This window comes from Astatotilapia calliptera, chromosome 9 (assembly GCF_900246225.1).
Source record: "Astatotilapia calliptera chromosome 9, fAstCal1.2, whole genome shotgun sequence".
NCBI lineage: Eukaryota > Metazoa > Chordata > Actinopteri > Cichliformes > Cichlidae > Astatotilapia > Astatotilapia calliptera.
Genome location: NC_039310.1, coordinates 5517555 through 5535501, shown reverse-complemented (window position 1 = coordinate 5535501; position 17947 = coordinate 5517555). Strand labels below are relative to the sequence as shown.

General features: G+C 39.3%; 1 protein-coding gene across 1 annotated transcript in view; it reads right to left on the bottom strand.

Moving 5' to 3' along the window:
- The window catches only part of rsu1 (Ras suppressor protein 1), a 44598-nt gene extending 26716 nt beyond the window's left edge, over positions 1 to 17882 (bottom strand). The window contains exons 1-8 of the mRNA XM_026179575.1: positions 17763 to 17882; positions 17498 to 17612; positions 16117 to 16167; positions 10803 to 10923; positions 5698 to 5816; positions 4813 to 4895; positions 4570 to 4684; positions 3847 to 3979 (exon numbers count right to left, since the gene is read on the bottom strand). Of these exons, the coding sequence (XP_026035360.1) occupies positions 3847 to 3979; positions 4570 to 4684; positions 4813 to 4895; positions 5698 to 5816; positions 10803 to 10923; positions 16117 to 16167; positions 17498 to 17606 (731 nt within the window). The 5' untranslated portion in view covers positions 17607 to 17612; positions 17763 to 17882. The remainder of the gene's footprint in view (positions 1 to 3846; positions 3980 to 4569; positions 4685 to 4812; positions 4896 to 5697; positions 5817 to 10802; positions 10924 to 16116; positions 16168 to 17497; positions 17613 to 17762) is intronic.
- Between the last annotated feature and the right edge of the window lie 65 nt (positions 17883 to 17947).

Below are 17947 nucleotides of genomic sequence, written 5' to 3'. Positions count from 1 at the left end.
TTCTAATCTGTAAAGTTAAAATAGTATTAAATGTGAATAGTGTTGTCAAATGCTGCATTGAAGTCTTGGAGGACAAGCACAGAGATAAGATCACTCTGAAGCCACAAAAATATCATTATTATTACTTTACTAGTGCCATTTTGTGCCTTGATGAACTCCAAATAATTCCTAAAATCCTACAACAGCTTGACAATTTTGTTTTACATCTGATACTACAGTTACTTTTCAGCAATTATAACAGCCTATGTACCTTGTTAATTAAAGATAAACCGATCACATTTAGTTTTTTGTTTCCCAGGAATCCCAGGAGCTATGTTGTCTGGGGGCTTTCGACCACTCGTAGGGTCTCCCATAGCATATTGGTCCTGGGTGAGGGACCAGACAAAGAGCGATACAAAAATTGCTGTGAATGAAAGACCAAGGGAACAGTTCACCTTGCTTGGGATAGTTAACAGGGCCCCGCCTTGAAGCCAGGCCTGGGGAGGGTGCCTGTGTTGGAGCGTCTGGTGGCCGGGCCTTAGTCCAAGGGGCCTGACCGGGCAAAGCCAGAAAAAAGGACATAGGCCCACCACCTGCAGGAGGCACCGCAGGGATCGGGGTGTGTGTGTGCTGGGGAGCAGCCAGGGGAGGAGAACCTGGCGGACTGATCTCTGGCAGACGGAAGAAGCCTGAGCAAGTGTGTGGGGTTGAGGAGTACCAACTAGATGTAGGTATGGGATGTAGCATGGCTTGGGCTGCGGAACCAATCTCCTGGAGAGGGGCTGGAGTCTGTCTTATTCTGGAATTGGTCTTGGTGAGAGGCGGCGGGCTGGGATGGGTATCTTAGTAGATCTTCTGAGTTCTTCCGGTGAACAAGAAGGTTTGTTCCCTGCACCTTCAGGTCGGATGCTTATGCGCTGAATGACAGTTTAGAGTACCTGACCTTCTTGGAGTCCCAAGGTAGGGTGCTATACCTGGGGACCCTGTGGTCTTACACTCATATGGGGAACGACAGTGAGACCTGGAGGGGCATGATTGGGAGGAATGACCTGCCAGGGTGGCTGGCTCCTCCCTTACAGATCAGAGTAGAGTCGTTACTCCTCCATATCGAAATAAGCCAGTTGAGGTGGTTTGGGCATCTAACAAGGATGCCTCCTCGGTGAAGTGCTCCGTGCATGTCCCACTGGGAGGAGGCCCTGGGGTAGACCCAGGACACGCTGGAGGGAGTGGCCGGGCAAAGGGAGGTCTGGGCTCCTCAGCTTAGGCTGCTGCCCCTGTGACTTGGCCCCAGATAAGCAGAAGAAGATGGATGGATGCATAGATTTAAAATCACATCATTAAATAATGGTAAGACTTCTTTGAAGAGTTATGTAGGGATGGGGGTCAAATAGATGTTTGGTTTGGAACTATTAAAGTTAGTTCAGAGAGGGAAAAAGAAAAAGAGGGAAAAAGAAAAAATCTGAAACTACTGCAGTTGCTGTACTCCTGCTACATCGATGAGAATACTGTAATAACTTTTTTAAAATATACACATTTTCTTTTTAAAGAATTTCATGAAGGCATTAGCCATGTATTCCTTTAGAACTAAATGAATCAAAGAAAGAGACAGAGGGAATGGCACTTCCATGCCTGAGAAACTATTATTATGCTGAACAATTGATCCCCATACTGCACTGGTGTAACAGAGGCTATAAAGCCAAGTGGAAGGAACTAGAATTTAGAATGTCATCTAATGTCATTTAGAATGTCAACAGGGAAGCTGCTGTTGTGTTATCTGTTGTTATCTGTGTTCTGTTGTTATCTGCTGTGTTGTTTCACCCACTTTGTGATCCTGTCATTGATTTAATAATCAACTAGCTCTAAGACGGATCAACAAGCTCTAACGAAGAAAAGTTCACTTTGTTGATGCTCCCATCCACCACCGTTTGTTTTACACTGCGAAAATCAACAGTAAAGCTAAAGAACCAATGCTACATTAAAAAATGCATAAGAACTGTAAACTCAGCTTGATACGATGTTTAAATTAGACAGCTCGTTGAAGGCTGAAGGCAGCCATCCCACTTTCTGTCGCAGTGATAAATGGTTATAATGCATAATTTCCGTATAATGCAAAATATTTTAATCCTGGTCAAAAAAGGCTTAAAACCCACGTTTCTGTCTTTAGTTTATAAAAACTGAGGGATAATCATGATCTTGAACAGAAGGACTTTTCAGATGCAACCATGTATGTGGTATCCGAAAAAGATAAAACATATATCAAAATCATCAGTTAAGAAATATAATTACGGGCATTGTAAGGATGCAGCTCTGTGATTAAAGCAGAACTGTTACAGCCAACATTAGACTCAAAATGTTTTGTCATTTTAAATTAGGCTTTTGTTGCACCATAAATAATACCATCAAAAAATCTGTATGAAAAACTGTCCCAAGCTAAGAATGATAGTGTCATATTAAAAAACATGGAAAAAAGGAGGAAAAGGACTATCCTCTGAGGACTAGAAGGAATTATGTAACTTTCAACACTGACTCAGTAACAATGAGTCTGTATGGAAGCTTATGTTGTCCCGATAGTGGAGCATTACATATCACGGTGTATTATGGTGAGTGGTCTGATCAGAGAAATGTATTCTACCAAATACAGAGAGATCCCTCAAGAAATTCGCCACAGAAAAAGTGTGTTCTAAGGCCATTTCCACATTAACATGAACACTATATGAGGCATTATATTTTATACTCTAGACTCCCACATTGCTGCCTTTTTAGAGTACCACATAGATCTGAGGCAAACTCAACATACCCATGATGTTTACTTATCTTGTCTAACACATTCCAACACACACCTTTGTTTGACTGCACCAAAAGAATAAAAAGCTGCTCAAAGGCCATAGAACTATGGATTAATTAAATCTAAAAACACAAAACAAAAACAAAAAAACAAACATTCCCTGAGTTCCCATTGATGCTTTTGAGGGAAAGATAACGCTTGATACATTATGTAAAACTATCTGCACACTGGAGCCTACATCTTGTACTGATGGGGAGATCATGGTCCAGTGAAATGATAGGTCAGTATGTTGATCAGATATTACAATGGATACAACATACTATGGCAACGGCAAAGCCTGACTTTACATTTTCAAGCCCTGCATCTTGCGCGTCTTCTTGTTTCATTTTTACTGGAGACCACAATGTTTGTATTTCCACCATCAGCCTTCTCGATTGGTCTTTTGGTAATTAGTTCACTAGTAATGACTTTAAAATGCATATTAAAAATAATTAAAATAATAAAATAATAAAAAACAAGACATTTAAGTGCTGAAGAAAAATATTTTGTGTGTGGGTCAAAAAAAAAAAAAAGAGTTCAAATCAGACAAAGTGTGACATTTGTATGCACTACTCTATATCTTCACGGTGCTATAACAAATCTCACAGAAGTATGCAAACATATAGTGGAATGGAATTTGTTTGAGACATGGTCTTTTTGTCTCTCTCGCCCACAGCCACACAGTGCAGGGATCAGTTCCAGAGCATGCCTCAGAGCAGCAGTTTGAAGCATTCACACAGAGGATTTGCAGCATGTCCTGCTGCTTGGAACAAAGAATTAATAGCAGTCTTCTGCTTTCCAGTGCAGACTCTAACTTTCTTCTCCGCCAAAGTACCCTTTGCGTGTGTGTGTGTGTGTGTGTATATATATATATATATATATATATATATATATATATATATATATATATATATATATATATATATATATATATATATATATATATATATATATATATATGTATATATATATTACTGCGACAAAGAATGCAAGCATTGCAGATAAACATATACATTTGTGTGTGTGTAACTTGTAATACTTACTATTTATAGGTCTCGGAACGAACATATTCAAAAACATGGGAGACTCCTAGCTGGAACTGGTCTGCAATGGGAGTAACCCAAGGATTATTCTCTGCTTTAAACACCTGTTTAGGGCCAGTCAGATCCAGATTACCTGTAGACAAGAGGACATACAAACATGCCATTGAAGCATTTTCTCATATGTCTGATGTTTATCTTGTATTCTGCAAACTAATCACATTTACAAAGTTAGATGCAGCTTGCTATACAGCTTCAGAGCCATCAGGTTGAGGGCTTTGATCATGGGAATTGCAGTGCTAATTAGGAAGAGTACAGTACTGCTCTAACAGTTCACCCACCCAGATTTATTCAGTTGGTAGAGAAACTCAGCTCTTGCCTTTATATATGCTTAAGACCCTTTAAAAAGGAAATGTGATGACAAAGAACACAGCTTTTCTCACCAGATTTCTATTTTAAACATAAACACTCAGTTTTAACAGATGAATGTATTTGGATCACAGTGATGATTTAATAATACGTTTTTAGGGCAAAGAGCCAGTCCCCATAATGTAAAGCATTCAGTTTTAGGAAAAAAGACTTTGATTAGGTCTGCGTTAAGTTTGGGTTAGGCTAAGAGATAGGTCCAGGATTTCAGCATCGGTCAGCAGGCAAACTCTCCAGGAAATACACATACAGTAAATCAATATGCTATTCTCTAAAGAGTTGTTTGTATGTGGGCAGTACCAAGTTCCGGGGGCAGAACGGTCAGTCTGTTGCCCTGGATGTGAAGCTCTTTGAGATGAGCTAAATCCCCAATCTCCTTAGGCAGCGAGATCAGATCATTATCTCTAAGACTCAACTAAAGAGAAAAAATACACAAAGCAAAAAGAGGATGCGTTCACTTATTAAACAAGATCACATGCTTACATTGATTTAAAATTCAAATAGGACTTGAATATTCCAAGACTTCTATTCATATTGACTTACTATTTGCAGCTTCGTCAGCTTCCCAATGTCAGCTGGAAGGACCTCAAAGTCATTGTCACTCAAATAAAGAGCTCGCAGAGTTGCTGGAAAACAGAGATCCCTGTTACTTTGTATCCGTGTGCAATGATGGTGGAGAACAACACAACAGCCTAATCAATCAAGAGCAAACTCAGCAACATCATCAACATAAGTTAGCAAGAGACAGGGTGAGTTTCCAAAGTTTCCAAATTAGGCACCTAGTTGTTTATGGAAGGCAAAATATTAAAAAGCTTAACTAAACAAGACCCCGTCCGTCCGTGCAATCTGCGACAGGTTCGCAATTTTGGCCCCATCGGCTGTATTATTGTAGGGTATACCTTAAAATATAAAACGCCTTGAGGCGACTGTTGTTGTGATTTGGCGCTACATGAGTAACACTGAATTGAATTGAATATAGCTTCACTGCCACAAGAATGGGATAAACTAAAATAATTCTATAACTCTTTGAGACTTTGGAAATTCTTTTGGGCAGACTCTATGATTTTGAACTTTTGTGTGTGTGTATGGACGGATATTAATGGGGACCAAAAATTAGTAGTTTACTATACTTGTGGGGACAAACAGCCCTCGTGGGGACCGAAATCCCAGTCCCCACGAGTTTGAAGAACTGTGGTTTTAGTGTCAGGGTTACAATTAGGTTATGGTTAGGTTTAGGGTAAGGGTCAGGGTTAGGCCTTCATTTTTGATGGTTAGGGTTAGGGTAAGGGGCTAGGGAAAGCATTATGTCAACGAGATGTCCCCACAAGGGTATAAATACACAGTGTGTGTGTGTGTGTGTGTGTGTGTGTGTGTGTGTGTGTGTGTGTGTGTGTGTGTGTGTGTGTGTGTGTCTTCATGCACACTAACTGAGGTAAAAGAAATTCCCTGGAAGACAGTTCTGGTTCAGGTTGTTATAGGTGAGGTCCAACACCTCCAGAGCAGGCAATGACCCAAATCCTCGGGGCAAGGTACTCAGGCGGTTCATCCTGTGCTCCAAAAAACACAAAACCCATATCATAAAAACAATACACCAACTTCAGCTGTTCGCAGTTTCTGTTTCGAATTTAGGCAATGACTAAATTACTTATTGTGCATCATAACACAATAACATCAACAGAATGTTGAAATCTGAAAAATGTCAAATCTGTGTGTGCAAGGGACAAGGCTGAAAATTAATATAGAATCCTCATCTTTGGGAAGGTTGGCGGTTCGATCCCTGGCTCCCCCAGTCTGCATGCCAATTATCCTCGGGCAAGATATTAACCCCATGTTGCTCACACACAGTATCAGGCAAAAGTATACATACCACCTACTAACATTTTGTTAAATGTCTCTTTGAAAGTTGCACCTTGACCAAGAGTCAGAGACCCTCTCTATGTCCAAGAAACTTCTTAAAACTTTCCTTTTTGCTTAAGCATATAATTAGAGCTGGATCAGGTGACTGCTACAAAATGTAATAATTGGTTGCGGCATATGGCTGCTCCGCTCTAAGCCATGTTCTGCCAGAATTAAAGATTTTAAGCTTAAGTATTCCATTCATCAAGATCTGATGCATCACAGATCCCCAACCTAAATAGGACACACACTTCACAGCAATCACCATAGCTATTCTACTTTAGAAACGGGTACAGGTAGAAATGGAGGCTGCAATGCTACTGCTTTTGTTGGTTGTTGAAATTCAAACATTGGCCATTTGATTGGGATCAGCATACACTCTGATTTACCATTCTTCTGGATTCTTCACTGTTGGCAAACTGTTAACATGCTGTCTTTGAGTCCACGTTGAATCAGCAGCAGTGGATAGTTTTTTTAACCTGTAGTTTGCATTTTACTGTCATGTTCTTGTGTTTTCATGCAGCAATAATAAAAGCTCTTTCAAATCGTAACTCATCAATATTTATAGACTACTTCAAGATCTCTCTCCTCCCTGCACAAACTGAATCCAGCTGATCGTAGTCTATGTGAACAAAAGGGGCAGTTTTTTTTTCTCTTTACACTATGTGGACACAGTCTAAGGAGCTTGAAAAGAAAGATGACCGGACTTCTTTAAGTTTCTCTCATTTGAAGAGCTTCTTCAGTTCTACAAGAAATTAGCGGATGTTCCCAGATTTAAGCACTATTGGGAGCATCCCCAAGAAGGTCATGGACCCCCTTTTGATCCTCTACCTCATAGGTGTCAAACTCTGGCCCTACCAAATTACTATTAGAGCTGGCCTACTGGTATTATACAGCTAATATATGCAGTATATTGTTTAGTACTAAGCTTTGCTTGTTCCATATTCAGTTTTTCAGCAAAACGTGTTTGAGTCCATAAGAAAAGATTCATTCTTATATCTGGAGGAAGATTTTTTTTTTCAATAAATATTAATGTTAGCCCACGACTTTGTTCCAGTTTTGAATTTTGGCCCACTGTGCATTTGAGTTTGACACCCCTGCTCTACCTAATCACATGAACCCAGGTTTGAAAACAGGTGTGGGTCACAATAGGCCAAGGTTTTGGGTGAACCCATTGTGAAACCCATTGTGATTTCTTTCCTTAGTGACTGTAATATGATTTCTAAATTTACAGATGAGAAATCATCTCAAATGTGGCCATACATCTTGATCTTGCATTTCCACAATTACAGATTCCCATGGTACAAATTTGAATTTTTTGTTTGGGCCTTGTCCTTGATGATTATCATGAACATCGTAACCAAATAAATAGGAACAAAACAAACAAAAGGTGTGAACAGACAGATTAACAGAAAAGGAGGATTTGATAATGGAGGAGACACCAGCTGAGTTTATGCACATATATGCTTTCAGGTAGAAGGAGCTGACAGGTCACAGGGACAACCGTTCTATTTGAGTTCTATGTGTTTGGCAAATGAAATTACGAACCTACGAGGTCCAATCACATCAATGCAAGTCCAGCGACACACATACACATGCGCACACACGTACAGACGCACACTCACAAAACAAAAAAATAAACAGAAAATGAAAAGTGAATGCACAGCCTGAATAGTAGTTTGAGGCTTAGACTATCCAGATCATGTTTGTTTGTGGATCAATACACACCATGGCTCCTCTCCTAATCCTCCTGTCACTGACATCCTGCCTGTGTGAGGCTGCACCCATATCTAAACATACACATACATTCACTTCCAATTTGTGACACAGAAACTGCAGTTTTGATTAGATTAGTTTGTAGTTTTTCTGTAACACTAAAACAATAAATGAAAACTCTTGAGTATTATTTGTGTTGTAAATCACTGGAGATAACCCAGCAAAGAGTCACATAAAGGCTGTGTGTTTGAGCTGAGGTTTAAGCATAAAACACATGCTCTTTTACTCACTTGCTGCTCATCAAATAAACAAACCAATTTAGATAAATTGCTGTAATCAAATCGAAGCTGGAGCAACCTGAGGTTGCACAGACTTAAAAAGGTGGAAAGAGATAAATTTACTGTATACAGTAATGTGTACACACTGGTGTGAGAAAGTATTTCCCCGTTCAAACATGAATAGCCTGTCATACCAAAGCACTGAAATTAGATTCAAGTCCAAAACCTTAATTTAGTTTTGTTGAGCCATTCAGAAATAGACTTGCTTATGTCCTTTACATTATTGTCTTGCTACTTAACCAAAGTGTGCTTGAGCATCAGGGTACAAACTGATGGTTGGACATCCTATTTTCTGGTAGAGACCATAATTCGTGACAAGTTGTCCAGGTCCCAAAGCGGCAAAGCAGCCCTGGACCATCCACTATCACCGACGTGTTTGATTCTTGGTATGACAATGTTTTCGTGAAATGTTGTGTTAGCTTTAGGTTATATTTAGATGATATCGTGATTAAACAGACCTGGCAGTAGTTAGCCCTGGGTGCTGGCAAGTGAAATTTCTGCTAGTTGAAGAGTCTTCCACAATATTTTCATTTTTTTATTGTTCATTTATTTATTTTGATTCACTTATTAATATATTGATATTTAGTGTCTCTGGATCGCAATATCGCCATGCAAAATATCACAATACTGCGCCATATCAATTTTTCTCACTTACCTCTATTGCACAAGCAACCTTACCTCAAACGATTCAGTCTGACTTGGACTGAGTACAACTGCTCTCCGCAAAGTTGTCAAAGGTTTGAAAATGATTGCTGTCTAATTTAAAAATACAGATTGCCAACATGTTGTCATCAGTCTGACTGAGTCTTTTTGATTTGAAGCGACTCGCCTCAACTGGCTGCCAGCTAATTGCACTCTGGTGATAATGCTTTAGAATTGGAAGGTTGCAGAGCACAAATGTAAGAGTTTTATTCAAATTTTTGTTAAATGTAAACATCTAGAGATATTTGATTCTTGATGATTTATGACAGTTAATTGCTTTACAATCATAAAAAGATTTCATTTAATAGCCATCTTGACACCATTTAATCGCAGGCTAATGGACTGAAGACATAGTGTACATTTTCATTTTCACTGCTATACTGATGACACCCAGCTCTATCTATCTATGAAGCCAGATAACACACACCAATAGTTAAACTGCAAGAATGTATCAAAGACATAAAGACCTGGATGGCCGCTAACTTTCTGCTCCTTAATTCAGATAAAACTGAAGTTATTGTACTCGGCCCTGAAAATCTTAGAAATATGGTATCTAACCAGATTCTTACTCTGGATGGCATTACCTTGGCCTCCAGTAACACTGTGAGGAACCTTGGAGTGATTTTTGACCAGGATATGTCCTTCAACGCACATATTAAACAAATATGTAAGACTGCGTTCTTCCATTTGCACAACATCTCTAAAATGAGAGAGCATATTTCTCCTGTTTTGGCTTCCCTTCATTGGCTCCCTGTTAAATTCAGAATTGAATTCAAAATCCTGCTCCTCACATACAAGGTCTTAAATAATCAGGCCCCATCTTATCTTAATGACCTTGTAGTACCATATCACCCTATTAGAGCACTTCGCTCTCGCTCTGCAGGCCTACTTGTTGTTCCTAGAGTATTTAAAAGTAGAATGGGAGGGAGAGCCTTCAGTTTTCAGGCCCCTCTTCTGTGGAACCAGCTTCCAGTTTGGATTCGGGAGACAGACACTATCTCTACTTTCAAGATTAGGCTTAAAACTTTCCTTTTTGCTAAAGCATATAGTTAAGGCTGGACCAGGTGACCCTGAATCCTCCCTTAGTTATGCTGCAATAAGCATAGGCTCCTGGAGGACTCCATGATGCATTGAGTTTTTCCTTTTCAGTCACCTTTTTCACACACTATGTGTTAATAGACCTCTCTGCATTGAATCGTACCCGTTATTAATCTCTGTCTCTCTTGCACAGCATGTCTTTTATCCTGTCTTCCTTCTCTCTCCCCAACCGGTCGCAGCAGATGGCCCCGCCCCTCCCTGAGCCTGGTTCTGCCGGAGGTTTCTTCCTGTCAAAAGGGAGTTTTTCTTTCCCACTGTCGCCAAAGTGCTTGCACATAGGGGGTCATGATTGTTGGGTTTTTCTCTGTATGTATTACTGTAGGGTCTACCTTACAATATAAAGCACCTTGAGGCGACTGTTGTTGTGATTTGGTGCTGCATAAATAAAACTGAATTGAATTGAATTGAAAGCAGTCTGACTCCGTCTTACGGCAACATTTATGGTAAGTTTTAGTAACAGTGTTGGTATGCTTGACAATTTCCCTGTGTAGCAAATAAAATAACATAAAGCAAATAACTTTATTAGATAAAACAGATAATGAAAGATAATTATGAGGGCATAATTCACTGTTGAAAAAAATGTGACAAACTGCAATGTATCGTATTGCAGTACTTAACATATTTCAAAATATTAAAAATCCCAAAACACTGTATCATGAGCAAAGTATTGTGACAATATCATATTGTAGGGTTTCTGGCCATTCCCACCTATATCCAGCATGGACAGCTAGGGAACAATAAAGAGTAGGTGGCGATTGTAAACGAGGTAACAATAGCACATACCCAAGGTTGAGGTGTTTCAGCTTCTGAAGGCTGCTGATCTGAGTAGGAAGCTCTTCAATCTGGTTGTTGAACATGTTTAGAACTTCCAGGTTCTTCAGTTCTGAGATGTTAGCAGGGACAGCTGGAAAACACCAACACAGGGAAAATAAATGATAAGTATATCCAGCATACTGGGAACATTAGCACAAAAACACACTTCTCCTGGATGTCTGAAAATATTGATTGTGTGGTATCACACAGGTACCATCTCTACAGCGAGGATACCATCAGCAACTCGGGCCTTGTTCCGAGACAACTGACTTTTTAACTAACCCTACACACCCACCATTTACCAGGTTGTTTACAACAAAAACATACATACTGTGACAAGAACATCGCCTTCCCAACTCTGATCACCAGTTCATCATCATCAACTTGATTAAACACTGTGTTGACCAACCTTGATATAAGATTGAAGAGTATAAACGAGGCAGTTTTACTCTTCCCTACTATTTACAGTTCTACTGATGATCGGTGGACATTTGAACAGAGACAAGTTATTAGAAAGGATAAACCAACTAGGCCCTGACATGAATGCTGCCAGGAGGATGAGTGTTAAAGTGGTGAGGTCTGGGCATACTGATAGGCTTCGTAGGACTTGCGCGTGAACATGTGTGTGTGTGTGTGTATTTTTAACTTGTTAGTTGAAATGTGCAATATCTACTTTCTACATTTTAAAAATAATTGAAGATAAATCTGTGGAATTCAGATCAAGCCTTCCACAAAAACAACATTAACACAAAGTCTGTGTCTGTAAGGTAAATATTGTTTCAGTCCAATTTAAGATTATATGTGGTCAAAAGAGTTTGAAAGAAATTATATATTGTATTACCACTGTTTGTTAGATTGACCACATATAAGTAGCTTATCTTAATGGCATGCCCGTCTTGGGCTATGGTGGGCTAAAGACTGGGGTGGAATTGTGGGACTGGGTGGGGATGGTAGGTTCTTGGTTCAGCCTTTGCTCCCTGGTCTCTCGTTGGGTGGGATTGGACTTCACCTTTCTTGCTTCTTTTAATGCACAGCATTAGCCTAGCACAAGCTCACCTATCAGATTTATAATAAGTGTATTAACTATAGTTGTTAGGAGCAGATTGGGATGATGGTGGGATGCTGCCCCACACAACACAGGACCCGAAGAGTTTCAGGGCAATTCAGAACAGCGTTCGGGACAGATCATCTCCTTGGTAAATTCCACACTTGATGGTGACTCGTGCAATCGGCTTTATGCTGGCATCTGGTGTTTTTTGCCACATCCTCATCGATTTTCTAATGAAAGCTGTTAGGGTCCTGAGTCATAGGCCTTTGTATAGACAATCTAGGTGATGGACAGGTTGGTCAGTGTGGTATTGCAGTCTTGAGTGATTACTCTTGCGCATCACAAGCTCACCCCTCTGGTGAATCTTCCAATTCCCTTCTGGACCCTGCTCATGTGTTGAGTCATGTGCCTGCTCATCTTAGCTGCTGTGACGCCTGAGGTCACTAGTTGGATAGGACCGCACCCTTTTGGGGATCCTTCAGGATCAGGACTGTCAGGCCTTCTGTTAGCCATTGCAGGTGTGTCTCATTCATTAGCATTTCATTCGTTTGTACTGCCAGACGGCCATATCTTCTTTAGCCAGTAGGTGTGAATGATGCCTTTGCTTTATATCATGAAGCGTGCCAGTGCCCTACGCTGAAAAACAGGCCGACACCATTATGTTAGCACCTCCAAACTTCACTGTTGGTATGGTGTTTATGGGGTGATATGCAGTGCCTTTTGACCACGGAACATGGTGTTTATTATGGCATCCAAAAAATTCAATTTTGGTCTTATCTGACCAGACTATATTCTCCTTATCTAAATATTGTTGAGCAAATTTTAAACGCCTTTCAATATGCTTTTCCTTCAACAGTGTAGTCTTGCATGGTAAGCATGCATACAGTTTAGATATTCTTCTGTAACCAATGCCATCAGGAAGGTCTTGAGAGAGCTCTCATTGGTTTTACCCATCATGAGATGTTTCTTGTGTGACACCCGTTTACAGGCCATCAGTTTGGACTGAACCAGCTGACATTAATTTGCACTAAGTGGCAGGATTACGTTCTAATTACTGATGGATTTCAGCTGGTGTCGTGACTTTCCATGCCTTTTTGCGCCCCTCTTTCTTCATGTGCGCAATACATTCTCCCTGTGTCATTTCTTGATTTTACACATAATTTATGGACATCTATGATTTGATTTCTATGTATGTGTGGATTAGATGGGTTGTTACCGACATCTAGTAAGGATTTTAGATGCTTGTATCTGCCCGGGGCTGTTGATGGGTCTGTATGCAATGATGGGCGTAGCTGCGGGAAGTTTATTGTTTTTTTTTGTTGATGAGTGAGTATAGGGGTGGGATTTAATAAGTTTTCTTCGTCCCACTCCTTTTTCAGGCAAGTTTTGTTTTTTGTTTTGTGTATTTTATGTTCAATATAGGTATTTGTTGTGCCTGAAAATGAATAAATAAATAAATAAATAAATAAATGTCCCTAATGCCCAATTAGAAACATATTTAGTGACGCAATTAATACTTATTTTCCGTGCTGCGTGTATATCTTTTTATTATGTCCTCTACACTTGTCACCTTATTTAGTTTTTTAACTCATAAGCTAGTGTTTTACATGACTTGAGGACATACAAACTGAATAAACACAAGACCAGCGTGAAAGTGTGAGTATATGCTAGTGAAGGAGGACTCGGCAGGCTTGAAAACCACATATTAGTGCTTGTGATAATAATGACAGCAAACAGTAAGGTGTGTGTAAGTGTCAGTGAAGTCTCTTCTCATTCCTCCTGTGGGCCACTATCAATGAAATACCACAACCTCCTAACCATGTGAACAAACCTACAGTATTTATGAGGCTTTCTGTACAATATATGATATTGATTTCCATACAGGCTCTTTGGATGGTTGGAGAGCTACTGTATTATTAGTTTGCATGTTCGTGTATTTGAACAAGAAAACCTTTTCAGCCATGCTTGAAAACACTGATATAAAGAAAAGTTTGGTGCAGCAGGTCTTCAATACCTTCTTTATGCCAGTAGTATTCATCATTAATCATTTAAATGGTCTGAAAAATCACGAGAAAGATCAGGTGTGAGAATGGGATAGAATCAAACGTATAGAACAATATAAACCAGAATCCTGAAAATAAGAAAACATTTCTGTTAGGAGACAGTCACCGTTTCCACTCCTTTGGAGTTCTAAGGTAATATGATCCAATATAATACTACAAACAGTATAGACTGTCCAGTTTTTAAGACAAGTGTTAAGACACTTGTCTTAAAAACTTGACAAGTGTCTTAACACTTGTCTTTCCTCTATTATTAGAGGAAAGATGATCCTCTAATAATAGAGGATCATCTTTCCTCTATTATTATAATACAGTCTTTACGTTGCAATAAAAACCACCTTGACATGACTTCTGTTGTGACTGGGTTTATAGTATTACAATTATAACAGTGCATTTATATTATAGTACTGCACTGTACTGTAACTGTTAGAGTAAAAAGTATTTCCGAAGTGCTGTGAAACAGAGCAAAGAAATTTTTCACACAGCTTCACCAAACATCCTAGTTTTATTTTGGATGCTTACACGATTTTACTTGTTTTAAAAAGAAACTAAATTCACCAGCAGCAATGCATTGTCTCCAGATTCAGTTTTGCTGCTGACTGCTTGAGGTGTTCTTCAAAGTGAACAAAAGATGTGCTTCCAGTATCTTTCTCCAGGTCATCTTTAGCATATTTGAGTCTATATCACAAGTTGAGTTCTTATTGGTCCGTAGCCTCCTAGCCCATTGATGTGCAAGGTCTAGTGATTGTCTTCTATGAAACTACAATTCACAACTTAGCCAAGTCATTCATTTGTATCTTTTGGGACTTTTAGACACATCTCTCACTAGTTTTTGAAATGTTTTGCTTACAGCTCAAGCCTTTGCTGAAGTTTTTATAATGTGTATAAATTGGAAGCTAACTCTCAGTTTTACCTTGATTTTACAAGCTTTAAGCTAAGGCATATCACTGCACAGCAGTGGTTTGTGCTATGGCTTAATAAAAAGGTCAGTTTTTTAGACGACTAATAATATTGATCCTGGTCTTATTTTCTCTGAAATAATTCAGTTACACACATCCTACTTCTTCATATAGTTTTACATTTAGTTTATATTTCTAATAATTAGCTTTTATGAAAAATGTAAATTATCCTTTTATTAACATCACATCAATCAGCAAGACACGATAACCAAAACCCAAGATGTAGTTTCATACCAGTATAAAAACAGCTTAGTGAATGTGTGTAGTGAGCCTGTGATGACCTCTGCTGGTGCAAAATACAATCACATGACTTCAATGCCATTAGATATTACAAAGTAGTCCCCTCCAGTTCCCTATTTATGATATAAACGGTGTCTTTGTTTCAGGTGTTAAACATCCTGCAGATCAAGTGTATTTATGTATGTATGGGGATTTTATGCAAACAGCTCTTAGAACAGAGCTAGTTAAACAAGGATGGGAAATGATAAATCAATATGAACACTACAAGTAGTCCAATGGAACTCCTTTATATGTCTACACCATCTGAAACTCCAACCAGGGTTTACCATTCACTCAATATACAGCAAGTATATACACAACATGACCTTGCTTCAAATTCATGCCATGCTTCACTTGCCCAGTGATGCTATCTAACAGGACTGAGAGATGGGCTCCTATCTCTGTCTGTTATACCACGAAGGGTGGACTGGTTCAGGGCACCATCAATTTATTTACAGTTGTGGTCAAAAGTTTGCAAAAACTCATCACTATACTCATGCCCAGTATATGTAATCTTTTGACCGCAACTGTATTTATAAACTACAAGTCTTCAATCTGTTACTGCTTGCCCTGTTGCACAAATGAATAGAATGCCTTTATTGTCATTATACAGATGTACAATGGGATACAAATGAGTTCAAATCCCAGCTTTAGTGATGAAAAGAGAACAGTATGAATGTGAATACACAGACTGGGCCTACCACTGACATAACAGGATATTATGGTTAGTTGATGCTGTCCAGATGTTTGACTTGAATAGGACTTTTTATTGATTCTAATATGCCAATGTTTTCCTTTTAACATAGCCTGCAGGCTAATTATTTTACAATATGCCTTACTCTAGATCTGACAAGTTAAAATGATGGCAAGCTTCACAGGGTTGTTTGATATTAAACAGCTTAATATCTGAGAGAGCAGAGAAAGAGATAAGAAGTTACCTGTGAGCTTGTTGTGGCTGAGGACCAGCTGAGTGATATTAGACAGGGTGACTGAAACGACAAGGAATATCAAGTCAACAAAGCAAGGTGACAAAGTGATGACAAGGTACAAGTGTGTGTTATGTTGTTGCACTGTTACCACCAACACAGAGTAGAAGTAGTAAATATATAATACATTGTATAACCAAGAGTCAAAGTTGGAACAATCTGGAATGAGGTTGAGCTCATAAGCAGTTAAATCTGACAGGCAGTTAATACAAAATGTTACCGAGTTCATTTTTCATGGGTTGCAATGTCAGGAACCTGCATACAAAAGCTCCTTGATACAAAGTCTTTTCATGGGCCCGCATGTATGTATTCTTGCTCTCACGGTACTTTTGCATCTAGCCACTTGTAGGCAAATGTTTATATTATACATCCATTCATTCTCTTCTGCTTATCCTGTTCGTGTGGAGTGAGGGGTGTGAGGTGTTCTGCAGTCTCTCCCACCTATCATGGGATCACTGACTCTCACGCCTAGGCCCCATTTAGAATCATCAGTTAACTTAATCCCACTAACTGCATGTCTTTGAACTGTGGGAAGAAGCTGGAGAACCCGGAGAGAACCTATGCAGAACCTATGAAAAGTTATTGTTGAAGCAAAACAGAGTTATGTATAAGAACTCAGTTCAAAAAGTAAGGGAACATTTGTTTGGCCAATTTCTTTGTTGTAACAATTCTTTTTGCCAATAAATGTCAGGATACCATAAGAAAGCCTGTTTATTCCATAACTTCCTTCAGGATTAATAAAGTATTTCTGATTATTTGCCCTTAAATGGTGCCAAATTTAATCAACTAAGTAGAGTATGAGTATGTGGTTTCTGCCCATGAAAAACTTCCAAATCTTCTGCTACTGATACTTCTGCTAATTGGACTGAATGAATTAAGTCTGAAGAAAACTGACATACTGAAAACGTAATGATCTATTCATTTAACAAACGGCCTCAGCAGCATGAGGAAGAACCATACACAGTCCTCCCCGTCCTCCTCGTTCATCTTCAAGAAGCGTTATTACAACAAACACCTGACCAAAAAACTATTTCGTTACTACTTATTTTAAGTGAATATATAATTCTGTTTTGGCCAGTAACAACAGCTTTTCACATCACATTATAGTCACTGTACAACGGTACACAAGCTTTAAACATGACGCTATTAGAATACCACAGTTGGAAGTGACGGTCGCAGATGGCTTTCAACAATGTATATTAGTCAGGAGTGGTAACACCAAGCAGTCTTCTCTGTGTGTGTAACTTCTGTGTTATTTCTAGGGTACTTTGACTGTTACGTTAGCAGGCTTAAGAAAGTTTCGAGCTTAAATGGAAGACGGTCTTTTTCTTACATAGTCCTGGGATGTCGAGCATGTTCGAAATACCCCTATCGCACATCTCCACCTCCGGAAGGTTCTTATCTCGACACTCCTCCACAATCTTCTTCAAAGACTTGGACATTTTTTCCTGAAAATCCAAAAGATACAGACGTGTTTAGAAACTCGCAATCTGTAGCTACACTGCAACGCTGAAAGGGGAAGCTCCGCCTCTTCACAATTCTTCTATTTAGCAACGCAAAAAACGGAAGACAGTTGTGTTGATACGAGATGGGCTTACCGTTAAGAAAAGACCGACAAAAAAAGTAAAAAAGAAAAGAAGGAATTTTAGATTTTTAAAATCCTGACACAGCCGTCCTTACAAGCGCACGCCCTACCGGAAGTTTATGTGAGCACTACCATTCCATACTAGGATATTTCCTGTTCCTAGACGCGGTCAGCCACACCTCGGCTTCAGTGCAGCGG